Raw genomic sequence first — 23,330 nt, forward strand, 5'->3', positions numbered from 1 at the left:
CCGCCATTTTGGATTGAAGGTGACATTTTGGCTCTGATTTTACCGTTTCCATGCCTCGAACTTTAACGAACTCCTCCTTGGGATTTGGTCCTATAAGCTTCAAATTTGGACAGTGTCAACTACACCCTTGTGCCATGTTAAATTGCGGAGCTTTTGAGTTTTCACAATACTATGAGGCCGTGGCGCCATGGCGAATTTCGATGACTCGCCATGAAAATCTTATTGCCTCTCATTTTGTCATACATTTTCTGACCTTGACCAAAGTGAAGACATATGATAAGGCTCCACCCCTGAACATATTTCAACTGCCATATTTGACACCAGGGACAGCGCCACCTAGTGGGAACAGGAAATGTCATGTTTTACACTTTGGGGTACAGTATTGTGATGGGTGACATCTGCAGCCTCAAATTTCTCCAGGAAAGCCTTAAGGAGTTGGTCTTGGGTTACAGTGAAAACTGTGACTTTTCACGAAAGGGTGTGACCCCAGCAGCATGGCGAACTTTGATGTCACGCCATGAAGAAACAAATTAGTATAACTCAATGAAATCCAGTCTGATCAGTACCAGACTTTACAGGCATGATGTCAGACCCGCCCTGAACAGATTGATATGCCCATTGTCGGAAATACGGACAGCGCCACCTAGTGGCAACAGGAAATGTCATGGCTTTAACTTTGTTGTACTGATTTTCACAGGTTGATCGTGGCCACCTCAAAAGCGGTGAATATCACCATCAGTCCCTCGTGATGCTTCAGTGCAAAAATTGTGACTTTAAACTGAACGGCGCACCCTGGTGGCAACGCGGTTCATCATGAAAGATGAAGTGGCTTTTGAGGGGCTTGGAAAGTTTATAGAGGCTTGAAATTTGGCACACACCTCCAAATGGATGAAGGCATTGTTGTTATGTAACCATTTTCCTTGAATAGCGCAAAATGGCTCCACAGCGCCCCCTACAATATTTCAAAACATCAGCCCCTGCTCTGTGTTTCATCTATGAGTCTGACACTTGGTAAGCTTGTGTAAGATATCAAGATGTACAAAAAAGTCTCTTGGAGCAATATCCCAAATCCAACAGGAAGTCAGCCATTTTAAAATTAATGTGTAATTTTGATGACATTTTCCCCCCTTTTCAGGCCTCATACTTTGACGAACTCCTCCAAGGGATTTCATCATATTGAAGCATTCTTCAGTGTGTAGAATCTAAAGACCTTTGTGATGTTAAATTGCGAAGCTTTTTCCGTTCAGGGAAACGGGGTGGTCATGGCGGCACGTAGAGTTTCAATCACTCGCAAAAAGCAGTAATCTGCTGTCACTAAAAAACACAATGTCCAATCTCTCCCAAAGGTCGCAGGTGTGATGAGACTCGAGCTTGGAAATGTTTGTTATGCTATTTGTCAATAATGGTTAGAGCGCCACCTAGTGGCATGACTATAATCCTGGTTGAATAAGATGAAATGTTAGCTGGTGATTAAAAGCATGAAATCCATCAATGTGACATCACATCGGACGTGCCGGTTTGAGGTGTTGGGCGTGGCTCGACACGCCAGGGTGCGAGGGCCCTCATAACGCTGCTTGCAGCTTTAATTATAAACTATAACTATATCCCAAGTTATAGTATTATTTGGTGCATTTGTACTGTTGGCAAACTGATGTGCATAATCAAAGTGAGAAAAGTTGAAATAAAAAGGTGGTAGATGTTATTTATATAACTAGAAGATCAATAGGGACTCGTTCTCTGTTTATATACAGTAAAATGTATGCATACATCTACATATGATTACAAGACCTTGGTATGTGTACAAAAATAACTATATGCTACTACACTCATCAGGCACCTATCCCCATTAAGTTTATGGTGAAAAATTGTTATACAAGATTTTATTCTATTAAATATATATCCATATAGGAAAACGTGACTTAACTTTACTTTCAGTATGATTGTATATTTATATGCCTTGTGGTTTATCTATACATGTCAGTTACATTCACCTAAGACAAATGCTTGAAAAAAGGTGATAACTCCCCCCTCTCCAACCTCTCTTTCACCTGTTTTCTACTGTCTACTGTTTTCTACAGATCACAATGTCATCTGCAAACATCAGTGTCAACAAAGAATCCTGTCTGGCCTCATCAACCTGTCTCACTGTCCTGACCAAGCATATTACAGTTATTAACAAAAAACAATAATTTGCAAACTAAATAAATAAAGCATACAATATATGATTAATGTATTACAGGGTATTGATGCAGATGTTAGTGGGACTGGAATCTCCAAATGACTGTGAGTCCCGCGTTTTTATTGCAATAGTTGATCTAACCCTAACAAATAAGTTAAAGGAAAAATAAAAGATCAGACTGAATGAATAACTTCATACATAAATAAATAAGTATAGTCATTAATATAATTTTTTTTAACCATTTTTCATGCTGTCTCTTTAATTTCAAACTGCCTCTGGAAGCTGCTGAGGATGTGCATTACCGTGTGTCTTCCTCAGCTATCAGTGCAGTATTTGAGTCTTTCCTGTGCCTCTGTTTCTCTTTCTATGGTAGTAAGAAAATTCATTGGTGCTTGAAAAAGGAACTGGAAGACTAAGGAACTGGTTGTGGACTTCGGGAGGTCCAGAGAAGGTCCACTGCCGGTTCAGATAGAGGGGGAGGAGGTGGAGGTGGTCAACAAGTACAAGTACCTCGGGCTGTGGGTGGACAATAAACTGGACTGGTCATGCAACACAGAGCACCTGTATAAAAAAGCCCAAAGCCGACTGTACTTCCTCAGGAGGCTGAGGTCTTTTAACATCTGCAGGAAGCTCCTGAGGATGTTTTACCAGTCGGTGGTTGCTGGAGTACTTTTCTATGCTGTGGTGTGCTGGGGGAGCAGCACAGCAAAGAAGGACTCATGCAGGCTGGAGAAACTGATCAGGAAGGCTGGCTCTGTGGTCGGCATGAAGCTGGACACTCTGGTGACAGTGGCAGAGAAAAGGACATTAAAGAAACTGATGGACATTATGAACAATGCTGGGCATCCTCTGCACACGGCCATAAACAATCAGAAGAGTCTGTTCAGTGACAGGTTGCTTCTCCCCAAGACAAGAACTAACAGACTTAAAAACTCCTTTGTCCCACACGCCATCAAACTGTTTAACTCCTCTCTGGAGGGGAGAGGGAGGGGAAACAGGAGGACAAAGGAGGGGGGAACAACTAAGCTGTAGTGCCTCTTCACCTCACTGTACAATACCTTGTGCAATACTTTTTGTAAATAGTCAACAGTGCAATAGACTCAATACTTGAAATGTGCAATTCACTTGTATTTTTATTTTTTATTCCTATTTATTCTATTTATCCCCTTTGTATATTTTATTTATATTTGTCTCTGTATTTATATATGTGTGTGTGTGTGTGTGTGTGTGTGTATATATATATATATATATATATATATATATATATATATATATATATATATAACAATTCTGTAACTGTAACTTCGGTCGTTGCTGTGCTTTTTGGAAGTCGAATTTCCCAGAGGAACCCACCCGAGGGATTAATAAAGTTCTATCTTATCTTATCTTATCTTAAAACACTCTCTTTTAACTCTTTGTTGTTGTCTGCGTAACAGGGCTTCCAGCTCTCTGATTGGCTGTCCACCTGTCAATCATGTGCTCCACTGGAGAAAAAAAAAAGACTGCGTCGGGTTTGTGATTTGACACAAACCGAGTCGTGATCATCCGGTTGAGCCGTGGGTGGTTAGTTAGCCTCCCCTGTTTACCTTCTTTTCCTTTGGCGGACCTGCCAGCTTGTTGAGCGGCTGTGTGGACGACTGGTAACCTGCCGTTTTTGTGGTAACGCCTGTTGGTTTTTGGAAGGGGACGAGGTGTGTCTGTGAGAGAGAAACGCGGCACGGTTAGTGGGGGATATCCCCTCGCTTGTTTGACTGAACGTCGTTTTTCCTGGCTAAGCTAGCATAAGCAGCAGCAGCGTAAACGGGTGGGGGTGGATTTCTACACTTCGGCCCTTGGAAAGCAAATATAAATAACCCACTGAGGAGTAACGTTATGCTGGGGAACAATGACCAGCGAAGGGGACAGATCTAAGGAAGAAGGGCTTCTCGAGTGGAGCGGACATGTCAGTGGATGAGCAGCGGTGAAGAGTGGTTCGGCTAAGCGGAGCTAGTCGGTTAGCTAAACGGATCGAGGAAGTTGACTAGCCACTTTTGCTAACTGGGCTAAAAACGTCTGAGTTAGTAATATAGATTAAGATTTAAGTGGTGTCAACTTTTTAAAGCTGGAGATTTAGAAAGTCACGAACTATTTGCGGATTTTAATCCCCAACAACAAGAAAAGGTAGCGCATTGGTTTAACAGTTAGCTAGAAAGTCGAAGCTTGTTATAAACAAAGGCTGCCAAGCTTCACCTGTCCACAGCGACCTTACACATCCACGGGTCGTCGACCCCATTGTTTGACAGACAGCGCTGCCATTTTTTTTAACTACCATTAAACCGTGAATTTAAGTCTCGGGGATGGATTTAAAGACCGCGGTGTTTAACGCAGCCAGAGATGGTAAGCTCCGGCTGCTTCAGAAGCTGCTGGAGAACAAAGATGGGCACGAGGTGACCAAGTTAATGGGCGAGAAGACAAACGGGGCCACCCCGCTCCTGATGGCTGCCCGGTACGGCCACTTGGACCTGGTGGAGTATCTGCTGGAGTGCTGCAGTGCTCCTGTCGAGGTCGGTGGATCGGTGAACTTTGACGGGGAGACTATCGAGGGGGCGCCCCCTCTCTGGGCTGCCTCGGCAGCGGGACATCTGAAGGTAGTCCAGTCCCTGCTGGGTCACGGAGCTTCTGTCAACAGCACAACGCTGACCAACTCAACGCCCCTGAGGGCGGCCTGCTTTGACGGCCACCTGGATATTGTGAAATACCTGGTGGAGCACAATGCTGACCTGGAAGTAGCCAACAGACACGGCCATACTTGTCTCATGATTTCATGCTACAAGGGGCACAAGGAGATAGCGCAGTACCTGCTGGAGAAAGGGGCAGATGTCAACAGGAAAAGCATCAAAGGTGAGTCTGTAAAAAGCTTTCCACAGTAAAATGTTGACTACATGGATGATAAGCCCTATTTTCTTTTTCCTTTTTTTTTTTTTTTTTTTTTTTTGAGCCGATAGCAGATAGTTTGAGAAAATCGAGCAACAAATGGGCAAAATGCACGTGACACGCATGCATCCAAATATAGGGTTTGTTATCGGATGACAAAATTAACTAATTTGCAATTGCTTTTTTTCCTGTATGAAATGACTCAACAGCAAATCATGAACTTCTGGTTTCACAGTGGAAAGTTGCAAGCTAGCTACGTCAGCCTGGATGCGTGCGTGTGTGTCAGGGTGTGTCTGGAAGCTCATACTTTGGATGGTGTTTTCTAAATACAGGAACAATAAGAATTTGTCTTTAAGATCATTGTCTTTTATACGTGTGGTTAAAAATAAAAGCACTTAACTTCTCAGGATGTTCATTATTTTCTCTTTCTATGGAAACGGCTGCTTTGGTAGGCTTGAATTCACGGTTTTACAGTGAATTACAACCACAGACCTTTGGATACCTACCTAGATTGGCACATTAAAGTCCCTACTTTTAGCTCTTGTGTGATCAGAACTATATAGTTGAAGCTTATACTTAATTTCCTGTGACTAGCACTAAACTCAAGAGCAGGGCACAAACCACCCTCTCTACACTGCTTTTCACAAAACAGCTGTATTGACATAAGAGGGTAAATCTCTATTATTAGATATGACTGGAAACTTTTCAAAAACAATAAAGCTTATGTTTAGGCAGGAAAGTGAGCAAGTTAGAGGAGAAAAACAGTCCTGACAAAATAATCACAGATGACTAGACTGCTTCAGAAGTTGTGCCCTGCTCACTTCCTTCTCAGAAAAGTCATCACTTTTCAGTTCATGAAAGACTTTCAGTAAATAACCTGTTTGGTGAGGTGTCATCTTGAATCGATTAATGCAGACAAACAAATCTTAAATCATTCCTTGAAGTTTTTCCAATCAGTGTTATTTATCCAAACCACATTAAAACACTGATTATATAATCAAAAGTCAGTTTAAACCATTTTTTAGTATAAACATGGCTTTCTTGTTGTTTACCCAGTTTTGCTTGTACATATTTAACTGAGGGGGGGAAACTGTAGCGCTGCTGCTGCTGCTGCAGTTTTCTGTCCAGAATTGTTATGTTTGCAGAAACCAAAGAATATAACTGCTGGTTGATCCCAAACTAACCCTGTTTGGTCTCATCTGACTGAGTGTGGAGTAGCCTCAGAGAGCAGAAAGAAAAACAAACGCACTGTTAACCAGAAGAAAAAAAAGGGGGGTGAGCTTGAAGTGTTTATAATTCCCAGTCATGGCATGTGTTGAATTTCCTCAAAGGGATTTACTTATCTTTATGGGACTCAAAGTTCAGTAAGCACGTGTGTGTGTCTGTAGATCCCTTCCTCTTTGGGGAAAACTGAACCTGATTTTTCAGGACTGAGTGACCTACTTTTAACATGCCAGACTTGAGTAAATGTAGCAGTGGTGGAAATGGTCCTGCTTCTGCTCCATGAGTGATCTTGAATGTTATTTTTTGTACTTTCAAATTGTGGGTTTGTTTTATTGTTTTTTTGTTGTTGTTTTTTTCCTTGGCTACAATACCACTGTGTGACTCTTGCACGGTTTCACTGACAATGTGACATACCCTCCAACGAAGGCAAACAAGTCAAGACTGAAAACACTGCTGGTGGAACTTCATTTTTCACTGTAATTGTTTGTAATAGGTTCTCCCTTTTTCTTTTTAACAATAGCTTAGCTCACCTTACAAAGTGCAATTTCTCCCTTTTATCTGAGGAATGTGGCATTGGAAGTTTGTGGTCATCCCTAAATATTCTTACAATTCATGATGGAAGTTATCTGCCCTTGACTCACCTTTACGTCCTGCAGTCCAAAGAACCAGTGGAGTTTCTCAGACTTTTCTGTTGTACAAATGTCTGGCCCTGTGTTTTCCTTAATGGTGAACCACATAGGTCCATACGGTGGTCTGATATGCTAATTTAAGCACGCTTCAGGCATTTTCACTCTGTAAGTTTGCAGTCGTAAGAAACTGTTATCAGAACAGCTTCTCTGAAATTCAGCACCACAATAACACCAAGGTACTCGAAGCTTGGTGACTAATTGTCTTCTTCTTATTGACTCTTAATAGTTGTATTTAGTCTCAGTAGTGAATGGAGTTAAACAGAAGTGTGATTGGGAGTACTTCCTTGTTTTGAGTTTGGTAAATTCCTGGGAAACCCCCAAGGTGGAGAGATGTCTTATTTTTGTTGCTAAACTGGATTAAACTAGATCTCTGGTATCCCTGGAATGGAACATTATCAATTAAAAGGAAACTAAATTAAATGGATTAAACTTTTAAAGAATGCATTTTGTGCTCTTCCTAGTTAGACATTCATATTTGTCTTTGTCTTTTGAACTGCTTATTTGTTTTTTTGTTAGTTTTTTATTGTGTTGCATGGTTTTTTTTTGGTTTGTTTGTTGTTGTTGTTTTTCTTTGTCCGTGTTGTGCTGAAAAATACTTCATGTGATGTGTGTCTGTTTGCTCAAATCCTTTGGAGAAGTTGATTCTCTTTTTCTGTTCTAAAACTGATGAAACCGCTAAAAAAAGTGAATATGACTCATCTTATGGAATAAATAAATGTAAAGTGGTAGCATCCATAAGAACTTTAGCATCAGTCATTGAGCCTTTTAAATGTTTTTTTTTTTTTTAATTACCAGCTTATGATAACATGGAGAGAGAAATTCCTTAAGTCTATATCAAGGTAATAGGATGGATGTAGTCATGGATTTGCAAACTGAATTCCTGCTAGTCTTCTGTGAGCTAATCTAGGTCTTATGTTTAACTCACTGCACAACATGCGTCTTCTTTGTTCACAGGCAACACGGCGCTTCACGACTGTGCGGAGTCAGGCAGCCTGGAGATCATGCGGATGTTACTGCAGTATGGCGCAACCATGGAGCAGGATGGCTACGGCATGACACCCTTACTTTCTGCCAGTGTTACAGGCCATACTAATATTGTAGACTACCTGACTACGCATCAGCAGGTCAGGCTTCCTGTCACCTACAGTTAAAGTTTGTTTGTGTAGAGTTGTGTGAGGATCACATAAATCACATATTTTGTCTCTGCAGACGAGGCACACAGAGCGCATTGATGCCCTGGAGCTCTTGGGAGCTACGTTTGTAGACAAAAAAAGAGATCTGCTTGGAGCTTTAAAATACTGGAAAAGAGCCATGGATCTGAGGTACATGGACAGTAACAACATCATCCAGAAGCCAGAACCCAAGCAGCTGATCATGGCATACGATTATGCTAGAGAGGTGAGTGCATTTACCCAGCACCACCTTAAAGTGGGCTTGCAATGTGTTTAAAGCTCTTGAAATAGGTTTTCTTTTCACATGATGTCACATTTTGATATCAAGATGGAAAAAGTAAATGTTTTCATTTTTCTGGGGAAAACCTTTAATGTTACACTCTGGTCTTTAGTATTGGAGATGTAGCCTAAAACTTTGTTAATTAGCTATATAGATTAAATCCAAGACCCATATATCGATATGCGTCTTGGTGCTGAAGTCACAAGTCACTCTGCTACTTTTTAAATCTGCTTTCTAGGTAACAAACGCAGAAGAGCTGGATGGACTTATTTCTGACCCAGATGAGATGCGCATGCAGGCTCTGCTCATCCGAGAGCGAATCCTCGGTCCACAACACCCAGACACTTCCTACTACATCCGTTACCGTGGTGCCGTCTATGCTGACTCTGGAAACTTCGAACGCTGCATAAATCTGTGGAAGTACGCGCTGGACATGCAACAAAGCAACCTGGACCCCCTCAGTCCCATGACTTCCTCCAGCCTGCTGTCATTCGCTGAGCTCTTCTCCTTCATGCTGCAGGACAGGGCCAAGGGGCTCTTGGGGACATCGGTGTCGTTTGAGGACTTGATGGGGATACTGTCCAAGAGTGTGATGGAGATTGAACGAGCCATTAAACAAAGTGGACCAATGCCTCCTGACCCTGCTCAGCTCAGCAAGGCCCTCTCAATTATTCTCCACCTCATTTGTCTTTTAGAGAAGGTGCCATGTACTGCAGAGCAGGACCATTTCAAGAAGGAGACCATCTATAGGTGTGTTCCTATTGAAAATCTCCTCAGTGTTGTTTATAAAGGTCACATATGTCTCTGTACACAATATGGCAGTTGGAAGGGTCTAAAAGTTTCCTGTGACAGTGATTTTTGTTAATGTTCCTTTCAGTCACATATACAACCGTTTTTTTAGCAAACCGGCAGGATGTTAATTGACCTTTGCCACAGGCTTTTTGCAATTCTGTCAGTAATGTTGATTTAAAAAAAAAAAAAACATTAGTTTAATCAAACTTATTGTTCATATTCATAATTCTTTGCCTTTCATTCTGACACTGTTGCATCTCTAGATTCCTGAAGCTCCACCCATGTGGTAAGAATGGCTTCAGCCCACTGCACTTGGCAGTCGACCGCAACACTACCTGCGTGGGCCGTTATCCCGTCTGCAAGTTCCCTTCCCTCACGGTCGCTTCAATCCTACTTGAGTGTGGGGCAGATGTCAACAGTCGAGATGACGATGACAACAGGTCTGTTTTTAAATATCGCGCTTCTGTTTCACCCACACTCTCCAGCTTTTAGTTTTCACCTAGATTTGTTCTGGGGGAAAATGGCAGAAAGTGGATAAGAAGACATGTGTGCTTGTATGTTGTACAGGATAATCCTCTTACAGATCTATTATCTTTGTATCCACCAGCCCCCTCCACATAGCGGCATCCAACGGTCACCCTGACATCATGAACCTGCTCATTTCCTGCGGGACTCACTTCGACAGCACCAACGCCTTCCAGCAAACGGCCTGCGACCTCCTGGATGAGAAGGAGCTGGCCAGGAATGTCATCCAGCCCATTAACCACACCACTCTGCAGTGCCTAGCCGCCAGGGCTATCATCAAGCACGGCCTCGACTACCGGGGAAACATCCCAGAGAAACTGGAGGCCTTCGTCTTGCTCCACAGATAATGATTGTGAAGGAGTGGAGAAGAATGGATGGGTGCACGGGGAAAAGTGTGAAAAGGAGCAACATAATCTCAACGCCTCACCCACAGGGTGCTTGAAAAACAGAGACAATTATGTGGGTTAGGTTTGCAAATTCAAACTACATGGAGAGTATGGACTTGTTGGAAGAATTAAGTGCACACAAAAAGTCCTCAACTAACCAGGATGGACTTAAAATGATTTGGATTAACTGGCCCAATTTTTTTGGGGATGCATCAGGAGTGGATTGCAACATTGACACAAACAGCTGCATCTCTGGATGAACTGAGCAAAGGGGTTTATGTATTTTTGCTTGAGGTTTTTTTTTTTTTTTTTTGCATATTCATCGACTTCTATTTATTAAATGAAACTTGAGAGATTTTTCTCCATGCTGGCTGCAACCCAGTCTCAACATTGCCTGCTCACGTCTTCTCAGTCTCAAGGCATTTCTACATATACTGGGAGTTCAGGTTGTTATTATTATTTTTAAAAAAATATTTTTGGTTTGCCAACAGTCATGGACCCTTCCTCAGTCATTAGAATTTTTTTTTTTTTTTTGTTTGTTTGTTTTAGTTCTTTTGTACTTTTACAAATACACCTAGTTTTTGGTCATGCAAATCTGGACATCTGCCAAGTGCTGTGGATTCGAGACTCATTTGTCGTTCCCACTTAAGTGTACAACAAAGCTTTACAAGAAGGGTTTAATGCGTGCAAACACCATAAGTGCTTTATTCTTTCTATGCACAGGCTAGGCTGTTGGAAAGAGAGACTGTTGTATTCTGTGCCGGCACTTGTCTGTGCAATATCTCTCATGAGTTTTTGTGTTTACCTCATTGCTGCCGTTTTCTTCAGTATCCACCTACTTCACTCAAAAAGGAGGGGGAGAGGGGTGCAAAAAAACATTGTACTGATTGTTGTAAGACGAGTGAATGAATTTGAGCAACTGTTTTTTGTTTTTTTTTTTGCGTGAGTGCGTGTGTGAAAGAAATGCGAGTGCCCCCCCACGGTGCGTTCCTTGTAAGCAGAGTGGGTTTTTTGCTTTTGTTTTTTGTTTGACTTTACACAAATTGTTGACAATGGGAATTTTGGTGAAGTGGCGCTCATGGAGATTCCACAATGCACGTGACTGCCAGTAGAAACCACAGCGGCCAAACTAACAGTTCACAACCGCTGGCGAGTGCAGGCTCGTACACAGAAGTGACCTCTTTAACATTCATACATGGCCGACCTTTAAATACTGTCGTTCTTTAATAATTTTTATCCCCCCCCCCAAAAAAACGTTTGGGTAAACATTGTCCCACTGTTCGCGTGCAGCAACATATCAACCAACCAATCACTGCAGAAGACCTTTCATGACAACACCTACACTCCAAACTAGAGCAGAGCAAGGGTAGATCTGTTTGTCTTATACAGCTGTCATCCAGCTGTGTGAGGAGTTGAAGACACGAGTGGGAGGATGCCTCTACATACAGAATAGGAAAGCTTTGTGAATTATCTCATTTGCACATTAGCTTTAGATGTGTGGGTTGGAAATTTTAAAAAAAGGGCTTTTCATAATTCTTAGGATTTCATATTACAGTTTAAAAAGAAAAAAAGCAGACATAGCAAATGTATTGAGGACACCCAGGGCAACTTGATGTGAATCTGCACTTTACTACAGCGGAGTTTAAGATTTGATATGGCATTAATTGAGTTCATGTCTTAATAACCAGTTTGACAATAAACCCATGTTGCACTTGTCGTCTTGTCCAAATGTCTTTATTTCCTGGTTTTTCTCTCTTTGTTTTAATAGCTATACACCAGTCAGCCACAACATTAAAACCAGCTGCCTAACACAGTGTGAGACCCCTATTGTGACTTACTGGGTCAGGCACAAGGGACCTCTGGGGGTGTCATGTGGTTTCTGGATTAGGAAAGCTGGAGAAAATCCTTTCAGGATGAGACTTGTCTCCCATAAATGCCTGACTGGATTGGGAGTTGAGCAGTTTGGTGGCCGGATTGATGCACCTGGCTCTGGTTAGATTCTTTGCGCTGTGGCATTGACACATTGACAGCAGCCTCTCCCAGGAGGGCAATGCGTGTTGTGCTTGACCTCCAACAATGTTTAGGTGGGTTTTATGTGTCTTAAGTGAACTCTGCATTCTAATAAGGCAATGTTACTTGACTTGTCTGCGGTTTTAATGTTGTGGCTAATGGTGGAAGAGCGCAAAAAGGCAACAGCTGATTGAGTCAGTGTTCCCACTGCTTTTGCTCTATAGTCACTGAGCAGATCTTTGAGTTGGGTGAAGCAAAGAGGACCCCTGAGATGTGGTTGCTCATGTTGTTCGTGAGTTGCTTCCAAGAAATGCCCCCAAGTAAAAACAAGCTAATTTATGACTTGCTTGTTCAATACTTTGTGCATGAAGCAATTAAAAACAGCAGCTGACTGGTGTGCAGAGAACCTTGGAGTGTTTATTCTTCTCTAGACTACAGTCATTAGGACCCAGTAACAAGTATTGTCTCTGTATCCAACACCCGATGTGCTGCGTTGTATATTAACTCTGTGAGGCTCAAAGCATCAAAAACACATCAGCGAGGCCCTTGATGCTCCACAAGAATCAACAAGAAAAATCTAATGAATTATTTAAAGACCCAAGATGATATGATTGGTGTTCAGCCATGCTGTGTTATGGCTCCACTGGTGGCAATGTCATTTACTTTGCACATTACCCTCCAGGATTACATCAACATTTCACCAGGAGCCAGAGGTTTTCTTATTTTAGAAAAAAAAAGGCTTCACACAAATGAATGGATTAACTTCAAGTGTGGTATGATATCAGTCGACAACATCGAGTGGATGGATCTGGACTAGGGCTGTTCGATATAACGCTATATATCGGATAACATATAAAAACTTCTATCATTTCATTTTACGCTATTGTTTGTTTCGTGGTGTCGCAAAATAAACTGTTTACAGTAATATTGTTTCATCTTTTTGATGGTCACTGTAGTGGCTATATTAATTTCTTAAAGTTCTCTCTTTCTTTTATATTTAATATAACCACACTAAGGATGGACAAGCGCCTGGTTTTATGCGTTGTCATTAGCAACAATGACGGTAAAACCATCGGGTGTCCGCTTGTTTGTTCCACATAAACTTTTCACAATAAAGCTCAAGATCCTGTTGAGACTTTTCAAAATAAACTGAATCACGTGAAAGATTATGCCGAGTATTTATGGATGAGAAGCAAAAAAGAGCCGCCAGATGCTAAAAAATAAACCTTAGACTCAAACGTTAGAACAGGCTTTTCCCCGCAGCACCGCTGTGTAATAAATACTCACAAAGAAAACAGCGGCCTTTACAACTTATGTCTAAAAATGTATCGTTTCATGCATCTGTTAAAACACTCGACTCCAGGTACACGAAGCCCAGCTGGAAACACTTCATGCGGGTCGAGCTGCCCGATTTTCACAGAATTTACAGAAAATGTAAAAATTTTGTGATTTATATCGTTATGGGACGATAGATGTCTTATATCGGGATATGAGATTTTGGTCATATCGCACAGCCTTAATCTGGACCCAGGCTAAATGAACTTCGGTGGTTTTATTTAGAAAATCTGGTGCCTACACTGCAGTCCTGCCAGTTAATTACTGATGTTCTTATACTTTTGGTTTATGGGTGAATTTGGGAGAAACTCAAGGCATCACTCAGCTAAAAGTATGACTTTAGATTTCTTAATTGATACAAAATCCACATTCACCACATGCGCTGCCTTGGTTTAATCTCCCGAGTGATCATAGCTACTCCCGTTTCAGTTTAACAAAGTGAAAGGGTGAAATGTAAAGAACTGTCATGTAACAGCCAGATGATGCAGCTTCCTCACACACAAACGGACAGATACCTTCACGAATACACATTTATTCCTTGCTTCCTCCACATGTAGAGCCGGCAGCGTTCATCCCCAAAATGTGAAACCCGTCCTGAATGTTCTGTGATGAGTCACTGCCAGGATCTCCTGTAAAGCAGAGAGTGGGACTTTCTTAATGAGTCACGATCACTGTAGGTGTGTGTGTGCGCCAGGCCGCAGAGGCTGGACTGAGTGCGTCTGGTTAGATATGTATGAATCTCTTTTACGACCTGCAACCATTTTGTGGTCTATAAAAATGGATTTCGCAACCTTCAGGGACTTTTTCAACCAGCCTTCCTTAATAAGTGGTTATAGCATGTAGCCATCTGAAATCATGTCACTCTTGTGTAACAGATCTAGCCACACACACAAAAAAAAAACCTCTTGAAAAGAGAAATGGAGACAAATAAACAGGTAAATCAATTTTCTGAGGAAGTATTTGCCGCCATTCTTTCTGAGAAGTGCAATTGAACTTTGCTGTTTTGCATTTTCACAACCACGCCCAGAATTACCTTTCTAAAATTAGCAAAGGTATCATGAGGTGAAAGTGGACACATGTTTTTATTTAGTGTGAGGTGTAACTGTAGCTGGAAAATCTATTTGGTTTTACGCACATCTTCCATTCCAGCCTCAGTTATGCAAAGCTCAGGTAACCTTCTTTTCCTTCTGCAGGAACGCTAACATACCTCATTGATGGTAATTGTGAAATATACAGTTTAGATGTTTCTGGGTCGAAGTGCACGGAACAAGTCGAGGCTTATCACTGTACTGGTGTTTACGTCGCTCAGCCCCACTAGAAGTGGCTCTGTGTCCAACAAGGAAGAGTTTGAAAAGGGTGCAGGGGAAAAAAGGTGAAAGGCTGATATGAGGATGTTAAGTTTGTACTAAGGCTGTGTGGATAAAAGCCAGAGTTTCTAGAAAAGGAATTGTCAGCTCAGCAGGGAGGGGGTGTACTGAGTCAGAGGAATGCCCATGAAGTCTCACGAATGAAGATGATGAGAATCTACCATGCTGAACTGTCTTTTACTAAAATTCAGGCTCCCTACCAGCTTTCAAAATTGTGTCATTCTTTCTCACTAAACTATAATAAAACGCCTATTCAAAGGATGAAACTGTTCATATCTCTGTTAAAATAGTGACATGCCCTTATTTCCACCAACACATTCTTATTAACTGCTTAACTTTGAAGTGTTTGCAAATGTATTTTTCTCCATCTCTTGCTTTAAGGTGCAGAGTTACACATGGGTACATAGGAAGGAGGTAAAGAGGAAGACCACAGAGGAGGTTTGTGGATGTATTGAAGGAGTAGATGGAGAGGGTTGGTGTGAGGAGGGTGCTAGGGATAGGGTGAGATGGACGATTTGCTGTGGTGACCCCTTAAGGATCAGCCAAAAAAAAAGGGAAAAGATTTCCTCATTTAATTAAATTCATTGTATTTATATATCCCCAACTCACAACTATTGCCTCAGTGTGCTTTATATCGCAGGCTACAGAACCTACAATATCAAACAAACTAAATAACAAGACAAAAATAGAGAAATCAGATGACCTCCAATTAAAAAGCACGTGGAGATGGTGAGAAGGAAAATCTCCCTTACCCCCCTGTCACAACCATTTGGGGTGAAGGAAAGAAAAGAGAGGAAAAGAATCTCTGTGGGAGAGAATGAAATGAAATGAATGAATATTTTATAATAATTCTGCTTAAAGGAAATAAGTATCATGTAAATAGACTTGGTCCAAGCACAGAGCCCTGTGGAACTCCATAATTAACCCTAATGTTTGAAGACGACTCCGCATTTACATGAGTAGGTTGGAGTCTGACAGATAGATATGATTCAAATGCTGCACTCTGGTCTACAGAAATGAATCCACTGTCACAGACCATAGGAAGGTTGTTAGCAACACCCACGAGTGCTGTTTCTGTGACACTCTAAATCCTGAGTGAAACTCTCAGAATAAGCCGTTCCCTTGCAGATGATCAGTTAGCTATTTAGTGAGGTTTGCTCAGGAATATGATTTTGAGCTGGTGACATGTTTGAGAAATTCTCTGAAGACTGTTGTTTCTCTAGTTGCGATTACAGCTGTAACAATCAGTGAGCTAATACAAATGAGCTAATACAGAGGAGTTTGAGATTCAAGCCTCATTTTAATTGTGTAACACAAGGCTGCATAATGAAATTGCAATGAAGCCCCTGCATGCCTCCAGAAAACTAAATATGAGTGAATAAACAGACAAGTGATAAAGTAATAAAGCCATTACTTGTGAAGTGTACAGGGTGAGCTCAGTACTTTCAGAGCCTGAGAGGAGAAACTGTCTGGAGTTTAGCGGTTTCAGATACTTCTGTATCACTTGCCAGATGGCAGCAGGGTGAACAGGCTGCAGCTGGGGTGAGAACTGTCTTTTATCCTTTGGGTTCTTCGCAGACATCTCATCTTACTGATATCAGTGACTCTGTGGGAGGCTTTAATCACCTGCTCCATATATTCTGTATCTGAGAGCGATGCTTATGATGCGTCACTTAAACTCCAGACTGATTTTGTTTTGGCAAAGTGTATATACAGGTATGTGTTTCTGCCATTTCCAGTATAAAAATGACATTTTTGTATATATTTTTTTCACAATTACGGTGCTTTGACACTGTTTTGCCACCTTTTTCTATTATGTACAAGCTCAGTACAGCTCAGAAATAGCAGCTAATTGAATTTATTTAAACATTTGCACATTCAATCAGGGCAGAAAAAAGAAAGCGGAAAGTGAAGATTGAACGTGTAACCGTGAGTCCTCACTCACTGTACACAAGGCTTCACATCAAGTCTTATTTTTATGGCTTTTGGCAGTGCTGTCAGCTCGGCCTACTTCTGCCCTGTCTATATTTAGGGCTGAATAATGCCCTGCTGGAAAGCTGTCCTACATTAACCGTGCTCCTCCGTGTCTGAATACCTGCAGGTGGACTCACCACCAGACACCTTTTCTTTCCCCGTGCCTCAGCCTGTCTCTGTGTGCCACTCAACCCATTTCAGCTCGCTTCAGTGCCAAGACAAGCAGGATAATGCTACCATACAAAACCAAGACATGAATATGAATACAAAAATCTGGTCTATTGTCCTTTTTTAACGCTTTACTGCTTTTCTCTAGATTAGAATAATCCTTTAATTGTCCCACAAGGAGAAATTTGGTTGTAACAGCAGCCAGAAAGACATATATACAAACAAACAAACAAACAGTACACAGGACAGAAACATACACAATTTTTCTTACATATTTACATATGGACAATGGTTACTATAAACAGAGTACTGTACAGTTAATAAATTAAATACAAATAACTACAGATAAGAGGCGAACCAGGTTGAATCGGTTGATTAAATTATTGCAGTTACAGCGCAGATGTAGACATCTATGTTTGTTAGGAGCAGTTCTGATTGTACAGTCTGACAGCTGCAGGGAGGAAGGACCTGCGGAAACGCTCCTTCATGCATCGAGGATGCAGCAGTCTGTCACTGAAGGAGCTCTGCCTGCGTTATTGTGTGTGGCTGTCAGTCTGCCGTCTCTTCGATCCTCTCTGGCCTTCCCCACAGCAGCAGGAGACTCGAAAGCTTTATAAATGGATGAATTCTCCGGTCACGACTCAAAGGAAACCTGATTTTCTAGTCAGATGGTCTGACTTACTTCACAGAAAAAGCATCAATAGAGGCAATGTTCAGGGACAAACTGATTGCTGCTTTTGAAACTAATTTTCTTTGGACTTTGCTCTCATGCAATGACACAATAGGCAATGTTTCCATTTTTTGCTTAGTCATTTAACTTCTCTAATAAAGAAAATATCTCTTTAAGAATAACATTGTCTGGTTCTAGTTTCAAGGATGGATTTCATTGTGTTTAGTGATTGAGAATTGATTGTTTTGGGGTTTTCCTCCCTTGAGATGCTCTGCTTTCACTGCAGCCACATTCACTTAAGCTTGATTGTAGGTTTCTCTCATCCAGTTCTGTCTTCAGTAATTCAGATGCATGCTATGCTGTTCTGAGATCAGGTGATTGAGATGGCTATTGAAGAATATCCAATTTCTTTGCCTTGAGAAACTCCTGAATTGCTCTTGCAGTATGCTTTGGGTCCTTTTCTAGTTGCACAGTGAAGTCTGATCAGTTTTGCAGCAATTGGCTGAACCAGAGAAGAGAGTATATCCCTGTACACTTCACAATTCATCCTGCTACGTCTATCAGCTGTCACATCATCAATAAACACTAGTGACCCGGGTCCACTGGCAGCTATATGTGCCCATACCTTCACCCTGCCTCCAGCATGTTTCCAGCATGTCTTTCATTATTCATCTGACATTTTTTAGGTTAAGCATTTTATCTCTGACTTAAAAATAATAACTGGCAAGCTTAATGTATAAATGATGCAAGTGGTAAGGTGCTGTCCTAAACTCAATGCAACAGGAGCTCCTTTAATCTCCAATAATCTGGACATTTCCATAACTGCTAGCTGCCAGATGTCAGCATCTCCCCTCTTATATATTTCAAATGAAGCTTTCAGCGTGGATACACGCAGACCACATTGCATGCTCGTGTTCCTGGCTGTCTTCCTGTGTTTGCTCGCAGCCCCACAGCTTTGGGACAGTAAATCTGTCATCGCCGTCCCTTTTAAACAGAGTTTATATGGAGATTATCCTCTGCATCCATTCACCAGAGGGTCACTCATTGCTTTGCTGTTTACTTTCATGGTCCAACATTGCATCTCTTTGGATGAGAGGAGCACCTGCTGACTGTTAAATGACAATGTGGTGACGGACAAAGGGGTGCTGGGAAAACGTGACAGATTACATAAGAGACTCCTCAGCTAAAATAGATTGGCAGGGTATTAATGTGGGGATCACTGTGGTCTGAATCTGACACTGGTGTGGCCTGGACACAGTCTCCACATCGCCTTTTCTCTTTCTGACTTGCGCACATAGTCGTTGATTGGAGCATGGGGCAATGCTAATTGTGTGTGGGTGACTGTGAGGGATAAATGATCTATTGTGTGTATGTGTGATAGAGTTTTCTGCTCTCCAAGCTCACTGGCACTAAAACTTTCCGCTTTGAGTCAGCTGTCAAAATAACACTCATATAAATAGAGGAGGAATTAGCTGGCATGGCAGTGATTAGCACAACAAATACACTAATGTAACACACATGCGCACAACAGACAGACACACAGGCCGGTCATCTTCTGACAGAGGATCTAACACTCAGATGGGCTCATTAATATACAGTGTTAAATCTTCAGGAATAATATTAAGCAAACATACTTGCACTTACACACACACACCATCCGCAAACACACACACGCACGTGTCCTTCCTGCCAAGTTTTTTAATATTTGTATTTATCTTCACTGATTTTTTGCCTTTATTGGACTTAAGAAATAAATAAATTCATGAATTAATTAAGAAAAAAAATATGTGGAGCAACAAAAATAAGTGGCTTGATTACAAGCATGAATATTGCAGCTCTGCTAAGGTTTATGTTAAAGCCTTTCATGCAGTTCTGCAATCTGTCACATTAATATTAGTTGACATGTCCTGTGAAACAAGAAAAAGGGGAAATGCTACAGTATATTATTGTTTATTCATTTATTTATTTTTGTTTCATGGCCGTGCTTTCAGCTCTTCTGCGTGACCCGGTGACTCAAATTCTAGTGTTTAACCCTCCTGCCATCCTTTAAAAAACTCACACCCATCACCCTAGGGACCATTCTCAGCCACGCCATAAAAAGACCATATATCCATATTTTATTCCACTTTAAATTAGCCAACCTTGTAAAACTACTTCTCCCTGAAATATTCATGTAAAGTTTTAATTATATTTTCGTTGTTTTAACCCTTCAAATCCCAGTGTTATTACATGAGCGCCCTGTGTTATAAGCCCCAAAAACCAAAAAACGAAACTAAATATTTCCACAAAAAACCAGTTGAAGTAATATGTGATTGTCATTATAAGTAGGCCTTTAGATGGACCAAAGATTGGCACCAACATACATTTTGACCTGCCATTATTTTTTTTGCATTTTTTTTGCAATTTAAAAATTAAAACTTCAAGGCCCTGAGTCTTCATTGACATCCAAGAAAAGAAGAAAAAATAAAATCATATGATGATAATTTGGGGTTGAAAAATAGCGTTTATAATGGAAGTCAATGGGCAGAAAATGGTCCCCAGGGTGATGGGTGTGGGGATTTCTGCTGCTCAGCCATTTTAGGCTGATTTAAGGAATTCACACTGGAATATTAACATTGACAGGTAAAAACTATCCTGTGGCAAGTTTGGTTATATTCCACTGAACACAGTGGAAATGGCAGCCATTTAACACATAGCAGTGGCACAAAAAGGTCCCAAGAAGGCAGGAAGGTTAATAGTCTTTTACTTTGCATTAATAAGTCCACCCATAGAGTCTGAACGCAGCATTCTAACCAACCAAGTTTGTTTGTGTTTGCTGATAAGTTAACACTGCAGTGTTTTATCCACATAGCTCAAAAAAACTAAAAGTGAAACCTCAGAATATGGATTCTAAAACCTGTGGGTGACGTCATGGTGGTTACATCCACGTTGGCAACCCAACGATCACTTCCTGTTTTATATTGTAATCGCTTGCCACGTATAGTACACTGGTGCGGTTGTTCTGCTTTCTGCTTTGTTATTGCCTTTGAGATTTGAGATTTTTACCTGGTTTCCTGTTTGTATGTTGTATGTTGTGTGTTGTGTGTTTGCTGAGTTAATTGTTTGATATTTGATGCCTCATTTATTTATTTATTTAAAAAAGTAGTAGATTTAGACTAGAACTCCTGCACAATGGTGCACTTAAGGACTGATTTCTAAAAAATGCTTTAACAGGTTGTGTGAATCCCATTTTCTCCTGTTTCTCTTTATCGGGGTCACAGGGACAGGGCGCTTACACCTTTGCCTATCCCATCTACCATAGGGCGAGAGTCGGGATACACCCTGGACAGGTCGGCAATCTGAGACAGGGTTAATGCGGAGAGCCCGGTGTTACCATTCATAGTTACAGTCACACCTATGGGGAATTTAGAGTGACCACTTGAGCTAACCCCACTAATTGCATGTTTTTGGGCTCCGGGAGGAAGCTGGAGTACCCAAACAGAACCCTCGCAAAATTTCAAATCACCCTAAATTGGTATCTTTCTGCATTTGGATGGTCTCTAAAGAGAAAATCTAACTTTTCGGAGGGCATGATCACAGTGATGTTTGAGGAAATTCAAGCCAGGTAATCAATTATTAGCAGGACTATTTAATAGGAGCTAAAAAACCTAAGATTGTGCTGCCCAAACTGTGGCCGACACGCATCCCACACAAAATTATCAGGGAAATTAATATTGTACAGACTTTGTTTATGAGACGAGATTGCTTCCAGAACAATTGTAAGGGTTCGTGAATAAATACTTCTGCAGGTTGTTCAGAAAGCTGCTGCAGGGCTTCTGACTACCACTGCTAATTCAGTTCTTCTGACTCTCCGTTAACCTCAAAGTCTTTTTAGGTGGCTTTGACTTTTAGAGCTCTGCACAGACAAGCTCTGGTACACATCAGTAAACTTTTACATACATTAGCAGCAGGCCCCAGAGGTCATGTGATCAGTACCTGCTGACTGTGCATCAATCAAAACAGAGAACTGAAGTAGGCAGAGCTCTGTCCCACTCAGTCTGAGATCTGCTTTTTAAATTTTTTTCCAAATTTGCTTTTGGAAAGTTGGGGGAAAGTTTTGGCTGTATGGCTTCAGTGCTTCTCATCTGTCAGACTGTAAATGTACTGTTGAAATAGTGGATGCTCAGTCCTCAGTGTGCTCTGAAAGCTTTACTTCAGATATTTTTCTATCTTTGTGTCTGTCCCTTGTGATTTCAATGCTCATATCAGGCACTCAGCTCTGAAGATACTCTTGGACGGATCTGCTTCATCGCTCTTCTACTCATGCTCTGTAGCTAATTTGGCTTGCCCGGTGCAGCTGATACTGGTAGCTGTCCAGGCACGAACATGCACAAGAGTGGGCATCCTGAAACTCAAGTATTGTTCAAAGTAAACGATTGCTGGCAGCACTGACGCTGAAAGAGCCAGGAGTCATTTTACACAGAGATTAGTCAGGCATTTGAAACTTCGGTCTCCAGAGACCAGAGGCTGCTCATTTATAGCGTGTGAAGCTCAGAATGATTTGATATAGAGAACTGTAAACTGACTTCATCCCCCTTATCACTGTCTCTGGCTTCATGATATTTCTTTTCACTACAATTGTGCTGGATCCTGCTGCATAGGTTTTAAAAGACTAATCTGCTGAACTGTATACACTGATCAGACATGACATTATGACGACTGGCGGGTGAAGTGAATAATGCAGATTGTCTCTTCATCGTGGCACATATTAGTAGGTGGGATATATTAGGGAACAAGTGAACATTTCGTCTTCAAGGTTGATGTGTTAGAAGCTCTTGTGGGCTGTCCCCTGTCTGCATTGGTCAGTATCTATCAAAAGTGGTCCAAAGAAGGAACAGTGGTGAACCAGTCACAGCGTCATGGGCAGCCAAGAGTGGCCTGTGTGGTGTGCTTCAACAGACGAGCTACTTTAGCTCAAGTTGCTGAAAACGTTTGTGCTGCTTCTCAGGGTGCCCGTGCTGACCTCTCTCCCCTACTGAACGTGCCAAAAATGGGCACATGAGCATCCAAACTGGACCATGGAGCAATGGAAGGAGGCGGCTTGGTCTGATTAATCATGTTGTCTTTTACATCATGTGCATGTGCGTTGCTTACCTGGAGAACACCTGACACCAGTATGCACTACAGGAAGAAGGCAGTCTGATTCTTGGGTCATGTCATTCATGGGGGTGTTACTTTGACACATACCACCTACCTAAGCATTGCTGCAGACCATGCACACCCTTGGAAACGGTATTCGCTGATGGCTGTGGCCTCTTTCAGCAGGATAATGTTCAGTGCCGAAAAGAAAAAAAATGGTTCAGGAAAAGTTTGAGGAGCACACCAACAAGTTTAAGGTGTTGACTTGGCCTCCAAATTCCCAGATCTTACTCCAATCGAGCATCTGTGGGATGTGCTGGACAAACAAGTCCGATCCATGTAGATAGATAGATAGATAGATAGATAGATAGATAGATAGATAGATAGATAGATAGATAGATAGATAGATAGATAGATAGATAGATAGATAGATAGATAGATAGATAGATAGATAGATAGATAGATAGATGAAACTTTATTAATCCCTCGGGTGGGTTCCTCCGGGAAATTCAGTTTCCAGTAGCAAAG

The 23,330-nt window shown here is 41.5% G+C and overlaps 1 protein-coding gene across 1 annotated transcript; it reads left to right on the forward strand.

Moving 5' to 3' along the window:
• Positions 1-3,720: 3,720 nt before the first annotated feature.
• Positions 3,721-11,866, forward strand: fem1c (fem-1 homolog c). The gene is made up of 6 exons (XM_085368386.1): positions 3,721-5,059; positions 7,960-8,129; positions 8,215-8,403; positions 8,696-9,207; positions 9,513-9,689; positions 9,857-11,866. The coding sequence occupies exons 1-6, from the start codon at positions 4,516-4,518 to the stop codon at positions 10,119-10,121; spliced, it is 1,857 nt and encodes a 618-aa protein (XP_085224512.1). The 5' UTR covers positions 3,721-4,515; the 3' UTR covers positions 10,122-11,866.
• The last annotated feature ends 11,464 nt before the right edge of the window (positions 11,867-23,330 follow it).

This window comes from Diplotaxodon limnothrissa, linkage group LG12 (assembly GCF_057381915.1).
Source record: "Diplotaxodon limnothrissa isolate DT_005_m linkage group LG12, D_limnothrissa_male_GT1.1, whole genome shotgun sequence".
In the NCBI taxonomy this organism is placed as follows: domain Eukaryota; kingdom Metazoa; phylum Chordata; class Actinopteri; order Cichliformes; family Cichlidae; genus Diplotaxodon; species Diplotaxodon limnothrissa.